General features: G+C 38.6%; 2 protein-coding genes across 5 annotated transcripts in view; one reads left to right on the forward strand and one right to left on the reverse strand.

Annotated features, from left to right (window-relative positions):
- The window catches only part of SNX5 (sorting nexin 5), a 50,119-nt gene extending 42,584 nt beyond the window's left edge, over positions 1 to 7,535 (reverse strand). Inside the window, exon 1 of one of the 2 annotated variants that reach the window (XM_072634525.1) lies at positions 7,353 to 7,535. In XM_072634525.1, the coding sequence (XP_072490626.1) occupies positions 7,353 to 7,535 (183 nt within the window). The remainder of the gene's footprint in view (positions 1 to 7,352) is intronic. The other variant, XM_072634526.1, reaches the window with a different exon arrangement.
- Positions 7,536 to 7,830: 295 nt separating this feature from the next.
- MGME1 (mitochondrial genome maintenance exonuclease 1) lies at positions 7,831 to 20,910 on the forward strand. Of its 3 annotated transcripts, none has more exons than XM_072634527.1 (5): positions 7,831 to 8,135; positions 10,343 to 10,945; positions 12,876 to 13,095; positions 19,578 to 19,710; positions 20,151 to 20,910. In XM_072634527.1, exons 2-5 carry the CDS (start codon positions 10,432 to 10,434, stop codon positions 20,310 to 20,312), a joined length of 1,029 nt encoding a protein of 342 aa, XP_072490628.1. In that variant the 5' UTR covers positions 7,831 to 8,135; positions 10,343 to 10,431; the 3' UTR covers positions 20,313 to 20,910. The 3 variants fall into 3 exon arrangements, with proteins under 3 accessions (XP_072490628.1, XP_072490629.1, XP_072490630.1); XM_072634528.1 differs by having other exon boundaries at positions 8,047 to 8,461; XM_072634529.1 differs by lacking the exon at positions 7,831 to 8,135 and adding an exon at positions 8,329 to 8,610.
- Positions 20,911 to 21,113: the final 203 nt, after the last annotated feature.

Genomic DNA, 21,113 nt, shown 5'->3' on the forward strand with positions numbered 1-21,113 from the left:
GTCAAGTCTGAAGAACAGAAAATAGTTTGGCTAAAACATAACACACAAAATATGAAACAATCCTGGAAAAAGTAGAGTGAAGTCAGATTACAAAAGGATTCAAATACTAAGCCTAGGACTCTCATTTTATTCCAGAGGCAATAGGTGATTGCTGAAGGTCCCAGGACAGGATAGTGATACAGTCAGACCTATCTTTGCTTTAGGAAGATCCTTTTGGCAGCCATGCGAACACTAGATTAGAAAGATGAAAGCAAAATCAGGGAGACTGGCTAAAAGAACAGCCATGGTTTGAGAAAGAGACTGCAGTAGACCAGTGGTGTCAAACTCAAATAGAAATGTAGCCCATTAATGATTTAGAAAACCAAAATTAGTATCATTAGTCATACTATAGTTTTATTTTTGTTGTTAAATATTTTCCAATTACATTTTAATCTGGTTCTGCCACCCTCGCGCTGCACTCCAGAGCTTTCTTTGCACGTAGCCACTGTCTGACCACTCTGCACTAGGTCATCTCACTCTAAACTGTGCAGTTTAGGAACTGTAGGCTTTGAAAGGAAAACTTTCAGCTTTCCACTACTACAGACAAAAATACCAGGCTGAGAAGGGGTCCCTCTTTTAACTCATGTTCATTCTTCATGATGTTAAGTCAGCCTTCTTATTCTTTTTTTATCATTTGTATTAATTTATTTTACTCAACATTCATGTCCACAAGATTTTGAGTTCTAAATTTTCTCCCCATCCCTCCCCTCCCCCCACCGCAAGAAGGCTTCCATCCAGATTCTCCCCAGTCTGCCCTCCCCTCTATCACCTCCCCCATCCATCTCCCCCTCATTTTATTGTTGGGCAAGATAAATTTCTATACCCCATTGCCTGCACATCTTATTTCTAAGTTGCATGTAAAAACAATTTTTAACATTTGTTTTTAAAGCTGAGTTCCAAATTATCTCCCTTCTTCCCTCCCCACCCACCCTCACAGGGAAGGCAAGCAATTCAAAATAGGTTATACATACAGTTATGCAAAACACTTCCATAATAGTCAATAAACACTTATATTCCCCTCTATCCTATCCTGCTCCCCATCTTATATTCCCCTCTATCCTATCCTGCCCCCCATCATTCTATTCTCTTTGACCCAGTCCCTTATCAAAAGTGTTTACTTCTGACCTTCTCCAATCTGTCCTCCCTTCTATCACCCTCCCCCCTCTTAATCCCTTCCCCCTACTTTCCTATGGGGTAAGATACCCAAATGAGTGTGCATATTATTCCCTCCTTAAGCCAAACCCAATGAGTGTAAATTTCACTCATCTTTCTCATCTCCTGTCTTCCCCTCAATAGTGAAAACCTTTTTCTTGCCTCTTTTATGAGATAATTTACCCCATTCTATCTCTCCCTTTCTCCTCCCAATATATTCCTCTCCCCCCTTAATTTAATTTTTTAAATATCATTCCTTCATATTCAACTCACCCTGTGCCCTCTTTCTATCTATTCCCTCCAACTACCCTAACACTGAGAAAGATTTCATGTGTTACAAATATCATCCTTCCATGTAGGAATATAAACAGTTCAGCTTTAATAAGTCCTTTATGATTGTTCTTTCCTGTTTACCTTTTCATGCTTCTCTTGATTCTTGTGTTTGAAAGTCAAATTTTCTATTCAGCTCTGGTCTTTTCATCAAGAATGCTTGAAAGTATTCTATTTTACTGAATGACCATTTTTTTCCCCCTGAAATGTTATACTCGGTTTTGCTGGGTAGGTGATTCTTGGTTTTAATCCTAGCTCCTTTGACTTCTGAAATATCATATTCCAGGCTCTCTGATCCCTTAAGGTACAAGCTGCTAGATCCTGTGTTATCCTGATTGTTTCCACAATACTTGAATTGTTCCTTTCTGGCTGCTTACAATATTTTCTCCTTGACCTGGGGACTCTGTAATTTGGCTATAAGGCTGACTTAACATCATGAAGAATGAACATGAGTTAAAAGAGGGACCTCTTCTCAGCCTGGTATTTTTGTCTGTAGTAGTGGAAAGCTGAAAAGCCTACAGTTCCTACAAACTCTGGAATTTGGGATCTCTTTCAGGAGATGATCGGTGGACTCTTTCAATTTCTATTTTACCCTCTGGAGCTAGTCTTCTAATTCTTTTGTAGAATTTGCCAAGCCAATATGGTCATGAATGTAGGGCTTAAAATATATTCTACCACACAAAAATGTTGGTCTGAGGAAGGGGGAATTGAAGGTATGGAATAACATGAATATTGAGAACAATACAGAGAAAGTGGAAAAAATGCTCTACATTTATTACTTTAGTAAGGAGAAAACTGCTAACCAAAACTCTCACAGAACCTCCATTCAAACAGACAAAATACAATTTAGGAAAGCTGATATAAAGAAGCTTTGATAACATCTACTTCATATAATCATGAAGCTGATGTATCTTTAAAGAAAATCAAAGAAGAATCGAGTCAACAAAATGTCCAAGATTTTGTCTTATTGACTATATCTGATAATCCTTTGATAGAAAAATGTGAAAACAGGTACAAGTTTAAGCATTCAACAAGCTGATCTAAGATGCTGATTGGGCAGTCAAGGCTCCAGTCTTTTCAGAGACAGGAAATATCAGTGAGCCAATCAAGCAAACCAATCTGAAGGATCGCGGTCACTGTCTATCCAGACTTCAATGAAGGGAGTATTAGAGTTGATCTGCTGTGGTTGTTTTGATGGAATGATGGAGGAAAAGGGATAAGGGTGACCTATGAAAGAGCTTGGCTATATCTCCATTTGTTTTGACCCCTTCCCTCCTACTCCCAACCACCTATTCATACAAGTAGCAGTTTCCCACTCATTCTAGATATGCACCTTTAATTCCTTTAAATATATATTGGAACCCATCAACCCGTCTAGGAGGATCTGAAGGAATAAAATACCATAAGTATAAAGAAAATATAAAAGAAATTTGGAAGCAAAATAAAATTGAAAAATGCTGCATAATATTTTTAGAGAAAAAAATTGTTCTTACTTCTTCAGTATTGTTTTTCTTCTCCCCTCTACAACCCTATCTGCTCAGAAAATGTTATCAACTTGTCCAAGCGCCCTCCCAAGAAATCTCTTTCACAGAAAGGACAATAATAAAAATTTTGAATGTGGTTCCAATGTGGCCCTAAAGACTCTTTTTATTCTTCCTACTCTTCCCTTTCCTAGCTTGTTTGGCTTTTCTTTTGTGGGAGGAAGGAGGAAGATACCAGGACAGGAAGATCAAAGCACATCTGGACATTCCCAATTAGCTTAAGTACAGAGCTACAAAGGTGATCCCAAGAGCCTGAGGAATCCTTCAAAATAGAATTCAGAAGAGGCAGTCCCACAACATAGAAAAACCTGCTCCCAACTACTTCAAATCCTTTATTTCCTGGAAAAAACAGATATGTAGAAAGAAGGCTAATAAGCAAAACAAGAGAACTCTGGGGCAAGGAGGGGAACCAAATAAAGGTATCACACAACTTTATGACTCCAGCAACACATCTTACTCTTTTTTCAGTGAGGTAGTACTGTCTTTGTAGTATTTTTGTGGGGCTGTCGGTCACTTTATTTTCTTGAAATATTAGCAAAGACTTTTAGTACAAACTACAAATTTAATTTAATGTTAACTTAATTAAAATTTATTATTTTTTCCTATTATAGTTACAATTGAGTATGAGAACCACAGATTATAGTTTTAAATATGCAGTTCTACAGGAACATAACCACTTTTAATATATAAATTGTTAATAGCTGATATTTAAATTAGTTAAGTTTCTAAAACACTATAATCTCATCTCACCTTCACAATAACCCTATGAAAAAATATGCACAATATGGATCAATATGCGTCTTATTCCATATTTTAAAAATAAAGAAACTGAGGCTAAGGTTAAGTGACTTGTTCATGCAACACAGCTAGGAAGTATCAGAAGCAGATTTCTCCTGATGGTAATTCCAGAACTCAACTTTTTGTTCACCCAAGCAGAAAAAAGGTTAAAAAGATAGCACTTAATCCTGGGATTTTTATCTGCCATGGGGGTAACTTTTTAAGGACGAGGCAAATCACTTTATACAGATTTATATCAGTTTCATTCAAAATGCAACCTGCAGGGTACACCCAATGATCAGTATAGATTTGGTCCATTCTCATACAGCAAATTACTGATGTAAGATCCCAAAGGGCAACTGTTTCTTATTCTTTGCTGTAATGAAGATACTATCATTTTAGCAATATTTCTAATAATGGTTGAAGCAAGTATAACAGGAAAGCAAAAAATGAAGATGTTACTTTAAAAAAGATTCAAATAGAAAGCCCAATGTTCCCCAAGCAATCCATCTGGTAACAAATTTACAATAAATACAAACAGCAACAGAAGTTGCTTGAATTACCTTTCCATCCTTAGGACCATTTGCAAGGCAAAAAGTGTTTCACTTCATAAAAGCCAGTTATCCTCCCTACAAAGTGAGGGGGGAGGGGGAAGAGAGAGAACAGACAGAACTCTAAACATTTCTAAGACCAAAGGTGGCAGGGGGCGACACAGGGTAAACAGGAAATAGAAAACCAAGGAATGTTGCTATGTCAGCTGAACCCTCCCCCTCCCACTCCTTGGCAAAAAATAAGACAAAGAAGGAAAAGTTGGTTTTGTTAAGATATTGGTAATCCTTAAGATCAATTAATAAAGCAATTAGAAATGCATCTCCTTGTTAGAATCGTTAAGATTTTCAAATGCTGGTCTCAAGAGAAAAGCAAAAAAAAAAATAAAATAAAGGGGGGGAGAGAAAAAGAGATACTACAAAAAAAACCAAGTTGGTTCCAAAATATCTATCCTTAAATATGCGGCCAGCTTTCATGCAGAACCAAAGAACAATCTATTAACCCTATGTCTCACACCACCACATAAAACACCAGTTTATTACACCCCCCCACACACACACATACAAAATGCACACCAAACCAAGATCCCTGCTATACAAAGTAGCACTTCAATAACTCATACAGGAAACAATGACCTTCTTGTTGAAATAATCAAGCTCTTTTTCATGTGAGCCAAAAGTCATCTAAAAATGCAGGAACCTGACCAATAAAATCAAATTTGCTCAATAATCCATAGAACAAAAACTTGCTATTAATGGAAAACATGGTTACCACTTTTTAAAAGAAAATCTCCATTTAATGGAACTTATCAATTCCACTTCACTTTCAAATACTTGCCTATGCAGTAAACAATTTTAACAAAAAGAGCATATGTGAGATTACAACCAAATACTTATACTTAAAATTCTACTAAGAATCAAAATTGCAGATAAATCTATTCAATAATGAATAGAAAAGATGCAGGACTTCAGCAAACAGTAACATAAAAGTCATCATCAAGGACACATGACTGGAATAGGAGGTGAGAGAGGGAAGACATTCAACCCAAGTTCCACATTAGTATTTTGGATATAGCCTTCAGTGCAGAGGATTGATATTTCATGTAAATTTAAGGGAAGGTAAAGAATCACAAATTAAGGGGGGGGAGAGTTTCAATCATATGCTAGTGGACTTTATAATGAATATTTTTTGCCTTCTCAATGGGTTGGGGAGGAACTGGAGGGAGAAAGAAAATTTGGAAATAAAAATTAAATTTTAAAAAGTTCTGACTAAAAAAATCATGTGCTAGTGGAATGATTACACATATTGACCAAAAAAAATCTTTGATCCAAAATATAAAAGATTTTGCATATTGCACCACATACAACTGTCACACTTTTGTTCAGTCTGGGAGTAAAAGGAGTTGTAAAGGAAGAAGATATAGTCCATATTCCTAGTCTTTCAATGCATTTAAAATTTGGCAAGTATTATCCAGATTAGGTTCTTTCATAATTTTTCAGTATTTGTATATAGAAAAAGGGAGTTGGTTTATACAATCTTTAAGAACAGAAGGTGTAGGCTCCATGCTCAACTCAAATATCTGAGCACCTGTCGTGCAAAATCTATGTATGTAATTTTTCTTGAATTCATTGGAATTCTCCCAATATAAGAGCCAAAGAAAGTTCTTCCCAGGAGGAAATAAACTCGAGGGCAAAACAAGGAGAAAAATACAAGAGCAATTCTTGTTTTTAAAAAAGTGACAAATTCTAAACATTCATTACATAGCAGAAAAAAGCTAGCACAAAAAAACGCCAAAGGTAAAAATTTCAAAAGACAATATTGAGTATCTTTCATGGTCCCTTTATTGTACTGTCAATAAAGAAGTCATAGCCTCTCATCTTTCCTATACTCCGGGGAACTATTAAGTAGACCCTGGGGAAACCATCAGAGGAACTGTTCGGAACAACATGTACACACATCACAATACTTACTCGGTTGAAAGCCACGTTTATTATACAGTCCCCCACACGATTATGTTCAGCAAATATTTATCATGCACCTACTCCGTGCAAGGAACTGTGAGACAAAAGTGCTCTAACGTAATTTCCAGTCCACTGGGAAGATACAGCAACTTTGTACGATGAGTACAGTGATAGACTACCCGCGTTGAAATCCTACCTAAAAACACAATACCAGCAGGATGTCTAGGGAGTCTTTTGGCCTCTCAGGGCCTATTTTTTCATGTGTAAAAATGAAAATCGCCTACCTTTACAGGGTTACCTGAAGATACCAAATGAGTTGACCTAAGCATAGAGTTCAGGACACCTAAAATAAGCGCTAAGTTGTTCTTTATTATCATTCCACTGAGAACACACAAACACACAACAGTGCTAAAAAAAAAATTTTATTATCATTCCGACTGAGAATATACAAACATGCTCCACCAGCAGGCTAGGGGACAGGAGATGGTACGATTTCCTGTCACCCCTCTGTCCAAAGAATTCATAGAGAAGCTCTGAAATGCAGGGTTCAAAAGGAATACAGAGTCAATGAGAGCCGGGGGGGGGGGGGGGGGGGAGGAAGTGTTGGGGAAAAGTATACTGTGTGTTATTTTCAATCCCTAGGCCGGCCTGTCAATTACAAGGTGCAGGTATCAGGCCGGGAGGAAGACGTGTAAAGAAAGCCTGTCAATTTCAAGAGGCAGACATACATCGTGTCAATTTCAAGGGATAGGCAACAAGAGAGAAGGGAATGTGAGGGAGAGAAAGCAGAAGAGGAGAAAGCCTAGAGCAGCGAAGGGGAAGGAGCAGGGACGAGGGGCAGGCCAGAGAGGATGGGGAAATCTGAGCTGCAAGAAACGTGGCGGCACAGAGCAACAGACAAAGGGCTTCTAAGGGGCTCCTGACAGAAACCGAGGAAGATAGGGTGGGTAGAGAAAGCAGGCAATCTATGTGGAACTGAGGGCTCCGCTCCACCTGTGCTCACCTTGCTGCGGTCGTCTTCCTGCTTCAGCAGCTCGGGAACGGAGGCCATGGTGAAAGAAATTGCGAATGGAAGAGAGAAGCTGCGACTGCAGCTCCTCTCGCCCCCGCCCCCGCTAAAGTACCTACTCTCCGTCGGACCGTGGCTCCGCCCCTGCCTCTCCACGCCACCGGACTCCTCCACCATCCCAGCAACGCCCTAGCGAACCGCACGTGGCAGCTTACCAGGCCAGGCCCGATTCTGGGCCCGCCGCCCGCCCACCATTTTGGAGCCGGGCAGGGGAACTCGTTCCAAATCTAATCCCCTTCCTTGCGCACCCTGGCCTAGGCGCTGGTCTCAAGTTTGGGGAAAAAGGAAGGAAATAGGAAAGAGAGGATGCTATCCACCCCACCCCCAGGAGAAGTCTGCTTTTCCTGCAGGACGAGCCGCTGCGCAGAATTCACTGTTCATGGCCGAGCCCTAACTCAAGATGGCGGCGTGGAGGTTACGCTTAAAAGGAAAAGGAATCGAGAGCCGAGGTTGGTCACGTGCCCACTCTCCCGCGGTTCGCTCGGAGACTCAGTTTTAAGGGGCCCCTGCCTACAGCAACGAAATTGAGTGAGAGGCGGAGCGGGGAATGGCAGCCGCAGAGCATGACGGACACCGTCGCTGCGTCCCGCCAACCTTCGGCTGGGTCTGGTATGTGGGACGTGATACTACTACGGATCGCGAGACGTCTCTCGGGAGCTGCTGCCCGCCACATCTTGGCGCTGCAAGGTGCCGTCAAAAGACTGCAGCCCGCGAAAGGTACAAACAGGGCCCTGCCTCCGGTCCAGCCCTCCGGCCGGCCGTCAGTTGCTGCGACGGCTTTACACGGACTGTGACCCCATTTCCTCCCTGGTCAGCCTCAGCTCGGGCTCCTTTCCCTCCCTCCAGCTTCTCCGTCCTCCCGCGGCCACGCGCGCGTTCCTTTGCGGAGGCGCGTGCTCGTCCATCGGGCGCCAAATCCTTTCCTTCCCGCGGCGCCGTAATGCGGAGTTCCGTAAATGCTGCCTATTCTTATTTGATAGTCTTCAACCTTGTCTTAAGGAGGTCGCACGCGTGCTGTCTGCGGCCGCTTTGTCCTGGCCCAGGTTGGGAGCCTCTCTTTTTAGCTGTCGCCCTAGCGACGATTAACCCCCACCCTGGTGTGTTTAATACTCATAACCCAGACGTTCCATCTCCTGCCTTCGTGCCCCCTAGAACGTCCTTCGGAATAGAGCACCCTGCAGAGAACAATCAGGTGCCGCCTCCTATAGGAGACCTTTCCTGACACTCCCCCTCCCCCCTTTCATCTCAGCTCTTAGCACGATCTCCCTCTTGAAATTACATTGTATTTTGTATTGTAAGTTACATTGTAACTTTGTATTCACTTAGATGTGCATATATTGTATTCTCTGAGTAGAATGTAACCCTTTGAGAACAGACTGACTGCTTTTTGTCTCTTCTCGTTGTTTTGCGCAGTCTTATTAATAATCGATTTTTATAAGTACCTTTTATATGACACTTTTAAGGTTTACAAAACGCGATATAAAGATCTCATTTTATTCTCTCAACAGCCGTGGGAAATAGGTACTATTCTTATCCCAAAACTGAGGGTGAGAGATTTTAAATAGCTTGCCCTGGGTAAAATAGCTAGTAAGTGTCTAAGGCTGGATTTTAATTAATTTGAACTCAGGTATGTGAGTCTCCCAGGTCCAGATGGCTGATCCATCCGTCTGCCTCCTAACTTATGTAACTGACATAAATAAAGTGCTTTAACAGTTTCAAAGTGCTTTCTGCAGTAGATGAGGATTTGAGCCCTCACCAATAATCCTGTGAGTTAGCTACTATAGACACTGTCATCCTCAGTTTATAAATAAACAAACTGAGGCTTAGAGAAATGGTCACATCACAGCGCTAGTGTGAGAAGTAGAATTTAAACCCGATTCTAAGGCCAGGGCGCTTAGCACATGGCAAGCACTATATAATTGTTAGGTCTTGTCATTTGGATTATTATTATTCTAGACAGGTTCTCTGGTTAACTCACAGCTTGTTTCCTCTTAACTCAACAAAATATCAAGTACTTGCTATGTACAAACTGGGTTTCTTTCTGTTACTCATAAATGACACTCCATCTCCTTTGTCCATACTTTTGCACTGGCTGTTTCTCATGCCTGAAATGCATTCCCTCCTCACCTACGCCTCTTGTTTTCACCAGAACTCTGCTCAGCCCCCACCTTATACATGAAATCTTTCCTTATTCCACCAGCTCCTCATGCCCTCTCTCTACTCCACCAAAAACAAAAAAGTATCTTCTATCAATTTTGTATATACTTAGAAGCTGTCTTTCCCCTTCCTTAAAAAGGCCAGGAACTGGATTTTGTTTGAATAGAGATGGAGGGTGGGCTTTGTAGCTCCAAGTCAGTACAGTGTCTCAAGAGAGTAGGCACTTAATAAATGTTTGTTGACTACTTGATAGATACCTTGCTAGGGCACCAGATCAAAGGATTAGAGTTGGAAGACAGTTTAGAGCTTATATCTTAAACCAGCTTCCTCAATTTTCCAGTTAGTGCCAGTTTGTCTTAAACTCTACTCAAATGTTTTTGTTTGTTTACCCATGCGTAAAATGATGAAGATAGATCACATAATTTAGGATCCAGCTTTTCCAGCTTTGAAATTTTACAATTCTGTGAGTATTGGGAACCCTAAGAACCATTCAATAGGTGTCTACTAATTCTGAAATTTTCCCAGTGGTCACAACACATTCCAGGTATGTCTTTTTGCATGATTTGCAGAGAGAAGCAAGATCAACCAGATGATCAACATAGATGGTTTGGTGCCCTGAATAGTCAAGTACAAGTTTTGCTAAGTAGGAGTGCTAACAGGGAAGATTACTGGAAAAAAAATATTAAACTGCTTTGTTGAATCTTACTTTCTTCAACTCCTATTTCTATTGGTCAAAATACTCAAACATTACCGTTTCTCTTTCATAGGACACCCCCAAAAAATCCACTGACATCTGAAGTTAAAGAGGAAGCACTTTGGACCAAATTATACTCCATGTAAATTTAGAGCCTAAAAAATGCAGTCACTATCAAGCATATGCAACAAGCTTGGAAGATCAAGTAGGTTTTTCTTCGAACTAGCTCCTTCTGTGGGTTTCTCTACTTCATGTTATTTTTGTAGTCAGAAGAGGAGAAAAAACCCTTATCAAGAAGTCGACCAAAACAAATACTCCAATTTAATACGTTCTATTGTGTCAACCAAAATTAGTCGTCAGACCCCAGAATCATTGTTTGAAGAAGATGATTTATTATATGGACCTGTGAGTAAATGTAAGTCTCAAGAGCAAGAATCAGGACCAATGGTTGCACCAAATACAATTCTTCTCCTCAATCCAGAAAAAAGAAATGGATCACACACTCTAATTGATTCATCAGTTCCTTTGAAAATACCTTTGCAAAAGAATAAAATTCCTAGCGTTACTCGAATCCTTCAGCAAACCATGACAGCAAAACAAATCTTAAACCTAGAGAGGTGGAAACAGCGGATGATTCTGGAGCTGGGAGAGGAAGGCTTTGCAGAATATACTTCAGGTAAATTCACTCTATTTATGTACTAGTTATATTTTCTAGAATATAGAGTGCTATTATATATTGAATATAAGAATTTTTAATTCTGTGATAAGGGAACCATTTCTTAAATGTTGCTTAAAATCCACTGCAAATTTCCATATTAGAATTACTTGTTTTCCATGATTAAGGATAGAAACTGGATATATGATTTCACTTTTACATGAAACCTACCTGTTAAGGAAACTGCTATTAATACAGTTTGGCACCTTCTTTTCCACATGTGATCTTAAAGCAAAGGTATCAAACACCCAGCCCGCAACACTCCCAAGTACTCCTTAAACCAGGGTAAAAAGTAGTCCCTATCTGATTTTAATGTGTTGATGTATTAATAAAAAATAAATATATGAATGTATGTGGTTTTCTAAGTCAATATGTAGCGCGCAGGGTTCCTTATGTGGCCCCATTTCTATTTGAGTCTGACACTATTGTCTTAGAAAGTTGTTTCTAGCACTCAGAGGTTAATTGACATCCCCAGGATCTGCCACTGTCAGAAGCAGAACCCAGTGCTTCCTGGCTATGAGGCCAGCTTTCTATCCACTGTGCCACAGTGCCTTCCTATGATTAAAAGCAATTTTTTTCAACTGTTCACATTGTATAATATTCAAGATAATATTTTTAATTCTAATTAAATTGACTAATATCATTGAAAACACTGTCAAACTGTAACACATAGTCTGAATTCAGATCTTAGTAAAACTATGCTAACCTGTTAAATCTAACATTTTATTGAAAATAGGTAAACTAACTTAAATATTACTGTCTCAACTCCTAGGGCATACTTTGAATGCTAAGCATCATTTTTAGCAGGATTTTGAAGGCAAAAGTATCTCTCAGCAACAGAAATTCTGTTTGGATAAGGATACTCCACAGCAAACAGTAACAATGGAAGCAGAGAGAAAACTGGTTATCAAACCACTAGCGGGGTAGCTATAAAAGGAACCAAGAATCATTGAAGTCATCCAAATTTAAAAGTAGAGGGAACCTTAGAGAGTCACAAATCTAACCTTCTTCTCATTTAACAGTTTTGGAAATTAACAGAGAACTTAAGTGCCTTACCTGAGGTCACATGAGTGAGTAGAGGCAGAATTTGCATGTAAGTCCTCTGACTGAATTCAGTGTCATTTTTTTACACTCTACCCTGCTAGCTTTCAACCAGAGCAGGAATGACCTTTTAAGTGGTCTTCATCCTTCTCCAGGTGGCACTACTGGCTCAAATATGTCCTTGGAACTTTCTCTACTGCCACAACTTCTTCACCCTGAAAGCTCACTCCACCCTTGGACTACTTCTCACACTGGAAGTACTCTTTACCCCTAAGGTCTCACCTTCTGATTAGCTAGTTCCTCACAGGGGAGGCTCAGGCCTCCCTATCAAGAAGTCAGTCTTAAGCAAACACTCTAACTTAATTCATTCTGTTGTGTCAACCACAATTAGTTCTCATACACCAGAATCACTGTTATAAAAGATGATTTAGTTTATGGATCTGTGAGTAAATGTAAGATCCAAGAGCAAGAATCAGGACCAAAAGTGGCACAAAAATACAATTCTCCTCAGTCCAGAAAAAAGAAATGGATCAAATACTCTTAACAGTTAGAATCTGATTCCCCAGTTCCTTTGAAAAAGTTGTTTCCCACTAGCAGAGGCCGAGTTAGTTCACATTAGAGTGTTCTCATGGAACACTTATTTAAATTCTTTTCATTATCTTGAAAAAATCCAAAATGATTACAATTTTGAAAATATTCTTCATCCTCTCTGTTCAGAGACTATTTTAAAGAAGGTATTTCTGTAATAATTATGGTTTTTAAATTGTTTCAATAAGATATGTTTGTTTTAATAAGGGATTTTCTTAGTGCCCATTTTGAGGTTTTATTTTTTCTCTTTTTTGTCTCTTAGACATCTTTTTGCAAGGAAAACACTTCCATGAAGTGTTAGAAGCCATACTTTCATCCCAAGAGCAATTAAAGGAATTAGATGAAAAAACTATTAGCTCTGGCTATGTAGCAAGTGTCCAGCATGTCTTAAAAGACGTAAGTGGAGTAAGAGCTCTAGAAAGTGCAGTTCATCATGAGACCCTTCAGTATCTGGGCCTGATGGATTGTGTAGCTGAATATCGGTAAGTGCTACATTATAGATATCCATAACAGCTGGAGAAAAATTAAGTAACAGGGATAGCATCATCTCTGCCAAATAGTACCTTTAGCTTTGTTCATTGTTCCCAAGGCCCTACTCCTCTTTTCCAGACTTGTCTCTACCATGCCTAAAAAATGCTTTGAGATAGGAATGAGTGTGATTCATAACAGGATGTTAGTGTATGTTGACCTCCCTTTGTTCAAAGCCAAAGTGTTTTTAATCAAGGTCATATCTCAGTAGCTCAGGGCATAACCCATTCCTTAGCTCTTTCCTCCTGTCTCCCAAGCATAATACCATATCTGAGATAGTCTACTGTTCCTAGAAGAGCCCTAAACTTAGAAAGAAGTAATTTTGAGACACACACACACACACTCACACTCACTCACTATGTGACTGAGAAAGTTACATAATCTTTCTAAGCCTCAGTTTCCTTATGTGCCAGATGGGATTAACAACAGCCCCTAATGCTGGTTGTTAGGATCAAATGAGATATTGTGGATAAAGTGCTTCACAAACTTTAAAACACTATATTCATGTCATTTGTTATTCTTGTTATCATCAACTGATTAAAGCTCTTGTTTTGAGACTTTAAAATACAAATTGTTGGTTCTGCATGGCTTTCCCATTTTCCTAAGGATAATACTCTGATTTACTGACCTTAAAAGTCATCTGTTCTTGGTTCTTCCTCATTTTATGACCTAGGCAAAAACTCTGGGCTCTACAAAAAATTTCCTCTGCCAAATTTTTCACCATCTCCAAATTCTAGAGATGACTCAATCAAAGATCTTCTGTGACCTGATAAAACTGAGGTCACTCTTTTTTCTAGCAACAGGTATTAATAAAAAGCAGTGGACAGGAGACAAAGTAGTACACGTTGGTGTATAACCTGATGATAATGAATCTTAAGATACAGTTTAGTGCCTTTTATAAAAGATTTGAGATGAGATGATGAATTGAGCTATTTAGCAGCTTAAAGACTAAAAGAAGGAAGATATTAGCTCCTATTCTCTCTCTAGATTGCTAGTTTCAACCACTTAACAGGTATGTGCTCCAGTTGCTTCATCTGAAAAACCATTGTTCATTCATTTCAGTCATGTCTGATATTTTATGACCTCATTCAAGGTTTTCTGGGCAAAGATATTGTAGTTTGTTATTTCCTTCTCCAGTCATTTTATACATGAGGAACTGAAGCAAACAGGGTTAAGTGACTTGCCCAGGGTCACACAGCTGGGTGTTTGAAGCCAGATTTGAACTCAAGAAGATGAGTTTTCCTCACTCCAGATCTAGTACTATATCTGTTTAACCACCTAACTCCCTGTACATTGTTAATTATTTCAGTGGGATATTAAGAAGATTAATTAAGAAAAGTTAGCAAAAAAGCTATGCAAATTATCACACACCCAAGGCCAAAATCTTATTAAGTTTAATAAGTTCATGTACTGTGTGTGTATTTTAAATTTTTTTTTACTTTGTCATAATTGTTGTGAATAGGGAAGTAGAGCAGTTGTTATGGGGTAAAATAGTATATTTCAATGTCGTGACAAAGTTATTTTCTGAAAAATGCTTTATAAAGCTCTACAATCCACATACTGTTACAACATCTACCAGTATTGACAACAAAAATCCCCTTATAGCAGTCAACAATCTTTTAAAGGTGGCATGCCCTATTTTTATCCATACTCCCCCCACCCATCTTGAGAAACTATTGCAGTATGAGATGGGAACTTTGAGGACCCTCCCCCCAAGAGAAAACTCCCCTAAACTATATGATTACATTGTTGGGGGGAAAGAAGAGTGTAGTGAGGTACCTGAACCCAAAAATAACTCTCATTGTAGCAACTCTTTAAAGTTTACAAAGAGCTTTCTTCACAAACCTATGAGGTAAGTGTACATGTATTATTATATACAGTCTGTAGATGATGAAATTGAAACTCAGAGAAGTTAAATGATTTACTCAAGATCACAGTTCAGGAGTGGCAGAGCTCATTCCTCTGATTCCACATCTAATGTTTCCAGGTAGCATGCTGCCTCAATGTATATACCTGTATTTTATTCAAAAATTCTGGCCTCTGTGCCCAGGACCACCCTTAAGGAAGGAAGTAAAATGCCTCAAAATAAGCCCAACCCCTATCATGCTCCCGTTAAAATTTCTCTTTTTTTGTATTTTAAATGCTTTCCTCTCTCCAAGGAGTCCCTTTAAAAATACAAATATTCTTAGAAATAGAATGTCTTACTTTTAAAACCTTGGCTAAAAATCAGAAATAGAGAAGAAATAGAGAAGCAAAGTTAAAGGAAAACATGATCTCTATACAAATAAAATATACAGTCTATGAGCTCAGTAGGGATTATGGGTCTCCCAGAAGGAGCACAAGTCAAAAAATCTGAACACCATAATGCAAGAAATAATACAAGAATGCTGTCCAGAATTTCTGCACACAGAAAACAAAGTGCCAGTTCAAAGAATCCGCAGGTTGCCTTCACAAGAAACCTGTGTAGCAAACTCTAATTCACAGTGATTAAACTTAACAATTCCAGTAACAAGCAAAACTTCTTCAGGTTACCAGGAGAAAGGCCTTCAAATGTGAAGGAAAGGAAATTAGAATAAGAACTACCAGAAGCCTTGGAGAAAATAGAGCAACAAAAGAGAAGAAGAAAACTAGACATTTTCTCTTATCCTCATGACCTCTTAAACTTCTCTAAAATAGAACTTAAGGGCTAGGGTTAAGGTAATTTCAGCTATCTCCAGGGTACAGGACACCAAAGACCTTAGCAAGATAAAAACCTGATGAACTAACAACATAGAAGGCTAATCCCTAACTCCTAATGCACTCACACATCACAACTTCCCCCACTGCCCACCTTGTTCAGACAAAGCTACACAAGCTTATAGGCTTTCAAGAGCACACAACTCTACCCTCTTCTTAGTGCTGTGGAAAACCAAAAGACAGAAGTTTGCTGAAACAGCAGCTTGGCAGCCCAAGCATAGAACTGAGGAACAATGGGAATATGAGGCACTCTACCAAGCTTGGGCATCCAGCTGGGGCTAGTTCAACCCCCCCAGAAGTCATTTAGGACACAAACTGAGGCAGATGAAATGAGAATTGCCCAATGCAGGAGGAAGCTGAGATGGCTTTGAGATCCAGCTTCTAGGGAAACCACCATCAAAGGGGAAGGAGCCAAAAAGTGGGCAAGAGGAGAAAATTAAAAATAGAAACACTGAAATTGCCAAAGATTTCAGGAGGAAAAAAACTCAAACACTTTGAACATAAGCAAATAAACCAACAGCGGGGATATTAATAACAGAAAGTAAAATGGCCTCCAGACCAGGGGAAAGAGCACAGGCCAAAGGAAAATGAATCAATACCTGATAAAGCAAAGGAACCTACAGATCAACAAGAGAGCATGGGACCACAGCAGGATATTCCTGAATGGCTTAAAAGACAAACAAGAATCATGAAAGCAGAGTTTAGGGCTTATACACAGGAGAAATAATTAGCAGAACAGAAAACAGACAAGTCTCACCAAAGAAACAGAGGATAACTGATTGGGAATACAAGTACACAGAAGTAAAGGACAAGCTGGAAGAAGAGAAGCAAGAAAACAGCAAAGTTAAAGGAAAACATGATCTCTATACAAATAAAATATACAGTCTATGAGCTCAGTAGGGATTATGGGTCTCCCAGAAGGAGCACAAGTCAAAAAATCTGAACACCATAATGCAAGAAATAATACAAGAATGCTGTCCAGAATTTCTGCACACAGAAAACAAAGTGCCAGTTCAAAGAATCCGCAGGTTGCCTTCACAAGAAACCTGTGTAGCAAACTCTAATTCACAGTGATTAAACTTAACAATTCCAGTAACAAGCAAAACTTCTTCAGGTTACCAGGAGAAAGGCCTTCAAATGTGAAGGAAAGGAAATTAGAATAAGAACTACCAGAAGCCTTGGAGAAAATAGAGCAACAAAATTTTTAAAAACTTTAGTTCATAGGAACTGGAAACAAAGGAGATACCCATTGATTGGGGAATGGCTAACATTGTGGTACACAAATATCATGAAGTGTTACTGCCCCTTAAGTGAATTAATGAAGAGCAAAGGAAACAGAACCAGGAAAACAATATACACAAAACCTACAACAATATAAATGGAAAGAACAGCAGGAAAAAACCTGAATGCTAAATCAACTAAATTAAAATGGCCATGCTTGACCTAGAAAAGGAAGAGGAGAAAATGTAATGCCTTCTTTTCTTTGCAGAGCTTGGGGAAGATGGGAATAGGACAATGCATGTTGTCAGACACTTGACATGTTAGCTTGGATGAACTGCTTTTCCCCTTCCTTTGTTTCTCAGTTCTTTGTTAAAAGGGATGTGTATCCATTTGAGGGAGTAGGGGAGGAATATGTTTGGGAATGAAGGTGATATAAAAAGAAAAGATGTCCTTACAAGTTTTTTTAAAGAATCCTTAGTGCACTACAAGTACTTTTTTTCAAATTTATTTTTTATTTTGAACTTAACAAATACCAAATAAAATAGGCATTTTTATATATGTAGTTGAACAGAAAACAGACTACTAGAAACTGCAAATCTTGATTATGTACAACTTGCTTTTCTTTTTAAATATATAATAAATTTAACATGTAACTTCCAAAGCTGTCCCATTGTCAGTGATTGTTTTCTGACCTTCTTTTCTGTGCATTTTTTAAATACTTCCGTGACTCTATTTTCTTTTTGTTCTTTTTCTAGACAGTTGCTTTTCTGTACACAATGATTATAGCAACATAAATAGAACGAAAAACAAGTCGGAATTAAAAACTACGTAATTAGAATGACCAAGCTTGACCCAGAAGAAGAGAATTAAGAATGTTACTTTTGCAGAATTGCCTTTTTTTCCCTTTTTCATTTTTATTCTTTTGAGTTTGAAAAGAAAACTAATCTCTCTCCCTCTACTTCCCCCTATTTGGAAAAATAATAAAATGAAAAATAAAACTCTCATGACAAATATGCATTGCCCGGTACGACAAAGTCACACATTGGTAATGTTTTTTTTTCACTTCAGGGAATTCACTCTGCCCATGGTGCTCAGTAATTATAGCCAGCATTTATATAGATAGAAAGTTTGCAAAGTGCTTTACAAAAATCTCATTTTATGCCATCCACATCCAGAGAAAGAACTATGGAGTCAGAACACAGAACGAAGCAGACTATTTTCTTTTTTGTTATGTTTCATTGTGTTTTGTTTTGTTTTTCTCATGGTTTCTCCCATTCGTTATAATTCTTCTATGCTGTATGAGTGGTGTGTAAATGTATTTAATAGGAATGTATGTGTAGAGCCTATATAAGATTGCATGCTGTCTTGGGGAGGGAGAGTGAAAAAATTTAAAACTTATGGAAGTGAATGTTGAAAACTGAAAACAAATAAAATTAATAAATTTGAAAAAAAAACTCACTTTATCCTCAAAACAACCCTAGGAATTAGGTGCTATTGTTATTCTCATTTTCAGATGAGGAAACTGAGGCACAGAGAGGTCAAGTGACTTGCCCAGGGTCACTCAGCTAGGAAGTGTCCCAGTAAGGATTTGAACACAGCTCTTCCTGACTCCAGGCCCAGCACTGCATCCATTGTACCAGTTATACCAGTAATTTCATTGATAATGATGAACTTTTTCTCTTTTTGGTTTCAGATAAGAAGTACTCCTTTGTCATCATTTTTACTTTGTAATAATAGAAGTTGTGGTTTTTAATTGTTCGGTCTAATGGACACCTAAAGTAGGCTGTAATAACTGACTTACAGTTGTTACTTTAATGTTTATCAAGTACTTTACGTACCTTATCGCATTCGATCTTCACAATAGCCCTTTGAGGCACTCCAGGTATCATTATACCCATTTTACAGATGAGAAAGCTAAAGGCTAGAATATGACACCCATCACTTATATGGCTGTTAAGTACACAAGTAATATGTCCAGTTGGATCCATGCTGTCCTTTTTCTCTCACCCTTTTGTATGAAAATGAGGTCACACAAAAAGTGTTAATGAAAGAATCGAGAAGCCAGAATTAAGAGAATGAGGACTTAAGTGAGCAGATGCTGTGACTGTAGCTAGTACTCACATGTGCCCCCCTGCCTGAGGTACTCACCATAGCACCACAGGAAGCAAATTACATTGTATGCCCTGAAAGGCAGCAGCTAATAATTACTTTGAATTAGCATGTCAAGGAAAGGTTAAAGAGTTTCTCACTGGGAAAAAGGAGCTAACAAAGTTATTAGCTGTGGTGTCTTTCTTCCCCTAAAAGGATTAAAACCCAAGGAGGATAGGCTTTTAAAATGAAATGCACCTTACTGTGAAGAATTAAGACAGACGCTAAAATGTCATGAGAATATATAGCAAAGGGCGTGTAGTAAGGGCCTTCAGTACTGTTCTTAGCAGCCGAACCTGAAAGTCAGGCTTTTGTATTGTTTTCATTGCAGGGGTAAGCTGTGTGTGATCGATTGGAAGACATCAGAGAAACCAAAACCATTTATCCGGAACACATTTGATAATCCCTTACAAGTGGTAGCATATGTTGGAGCCATTAACCACGATGCCAACTATAACTTTGAGGTCAGTCTTTTGACCTGAATTGTAAACTTTGCTTAGCATTTGTTTAAGGGCCTTATTTCATTTGTGCTTTATTCCATTTTGGGGGTCCTTTATGCCTAATCTCTTGCCCCCTCAGTGAATCTGAGAAAAGGATTTTCTTTCATTCGTCTTCCTCTCTGGACTTCTGTACTTATCATCTTCCATTCCAGTTCATCAACCATTTATTGATTTCAGCCTATGACATTCCAAAGCCATCCCATTGTCCTTTGTGATGGATGTGTGGCTTGGTCTCCGAGGCTTGTGCCAAATACGCCTTGGTGAACATTAAAACAACTTGTAGGTTGCTTTATTCTGAGCTAAAGTATTTTGTTTTGTTTTGTTTACCTGGAAGATGAAGAAAATATACCAGAACTCTAGGCCTATTGTAGAACTTGCTGAAAATATTATGTGTTTTTCCTCAGGTTCAATGTGGTTTAATTGTGGTGGCCTATAAGGATGGATCCCCTGCTCACACGCATTTCATGGACTCAGAGCTCTGTTCCCAGTACTGGTCCAAATGGCTACTTCGACTAGAAAAATATACAGAAAAAGAAAAAAACCAAGCTACTCCAAATCCAGACTAGGATCCAGAATACTGTTCAAGGCCAATTTACCCTTTCTCACAGTTTGGGGAAAAGGATGCTTCCATGATCTCATTGGTGGGAATACTCCTTCCAACTTATTCACCCCTTTTCTATCTAATGAAATCTAAAAAGTGGTAATAATGCTTAAATGTTGAATGTTTTTTAATGTTGATAATAGCTACCATATTATCACCAGCAAAGGCATTGTTGATTTTTAGTTGTGGAAACATGGCATTCTAGTCAGTTCACTGAATCTGAAATGAATGAAAATCTAGAAGACTTTTCAGTTGAAGAACTGTTCATCAATACAAGAAAAACCAGCTGTATCACTTTGTCTTGTGTTAATGTGGCAGTCATCATTTTCCTGGAAAAAAAAAGAAAATAGATTGAACAAAGACTCTAGTAAATCTTGGACTATGTTGTAAAACTTTTTATGTCATTTTCATTCTAATCATTAAAGGACTATATCCTAATGTGCCCAGAATTTTGGAGCTCAGGAAGTCTTTGTTGATAGAATTTAGTGAGCAAAGCCTATGCCTAAGTAACATTTCTGTTTTTCCCAACTACAAATGACCACTAATAAAACTTGTAAATTGTGGTCTGTGTGTGATCAATTACATATGTATGTAAAAATGTATATAAATATGACATGTGTATATATGTGTGTGTATAAATGTACATATTCTATATATTTCATTGTATTCACTAGTAAATCACAGGGGCAGAGCCCAACCCATACATGCCTTTTTATCCTACGTAATTCTTGTCCACCAATCAGTTCATAGACATTTATCCAGTACC

This window comes from Notamacropus eugenii, chromosome 1 (genome assembly GCF_028372415.1).
Source record: "Notamacropus eugenii isolate mMacEug1 chromosome 1, mMacEug1.pri_v2, whole genome shotgun sequence".
NCBI classification, from domain to species: Eukaryota; Metazoa; Chordata; class Mammalia; order Diprotodontia; family Macropodidae; genus Notamacropus; species Notamacropus eugenii.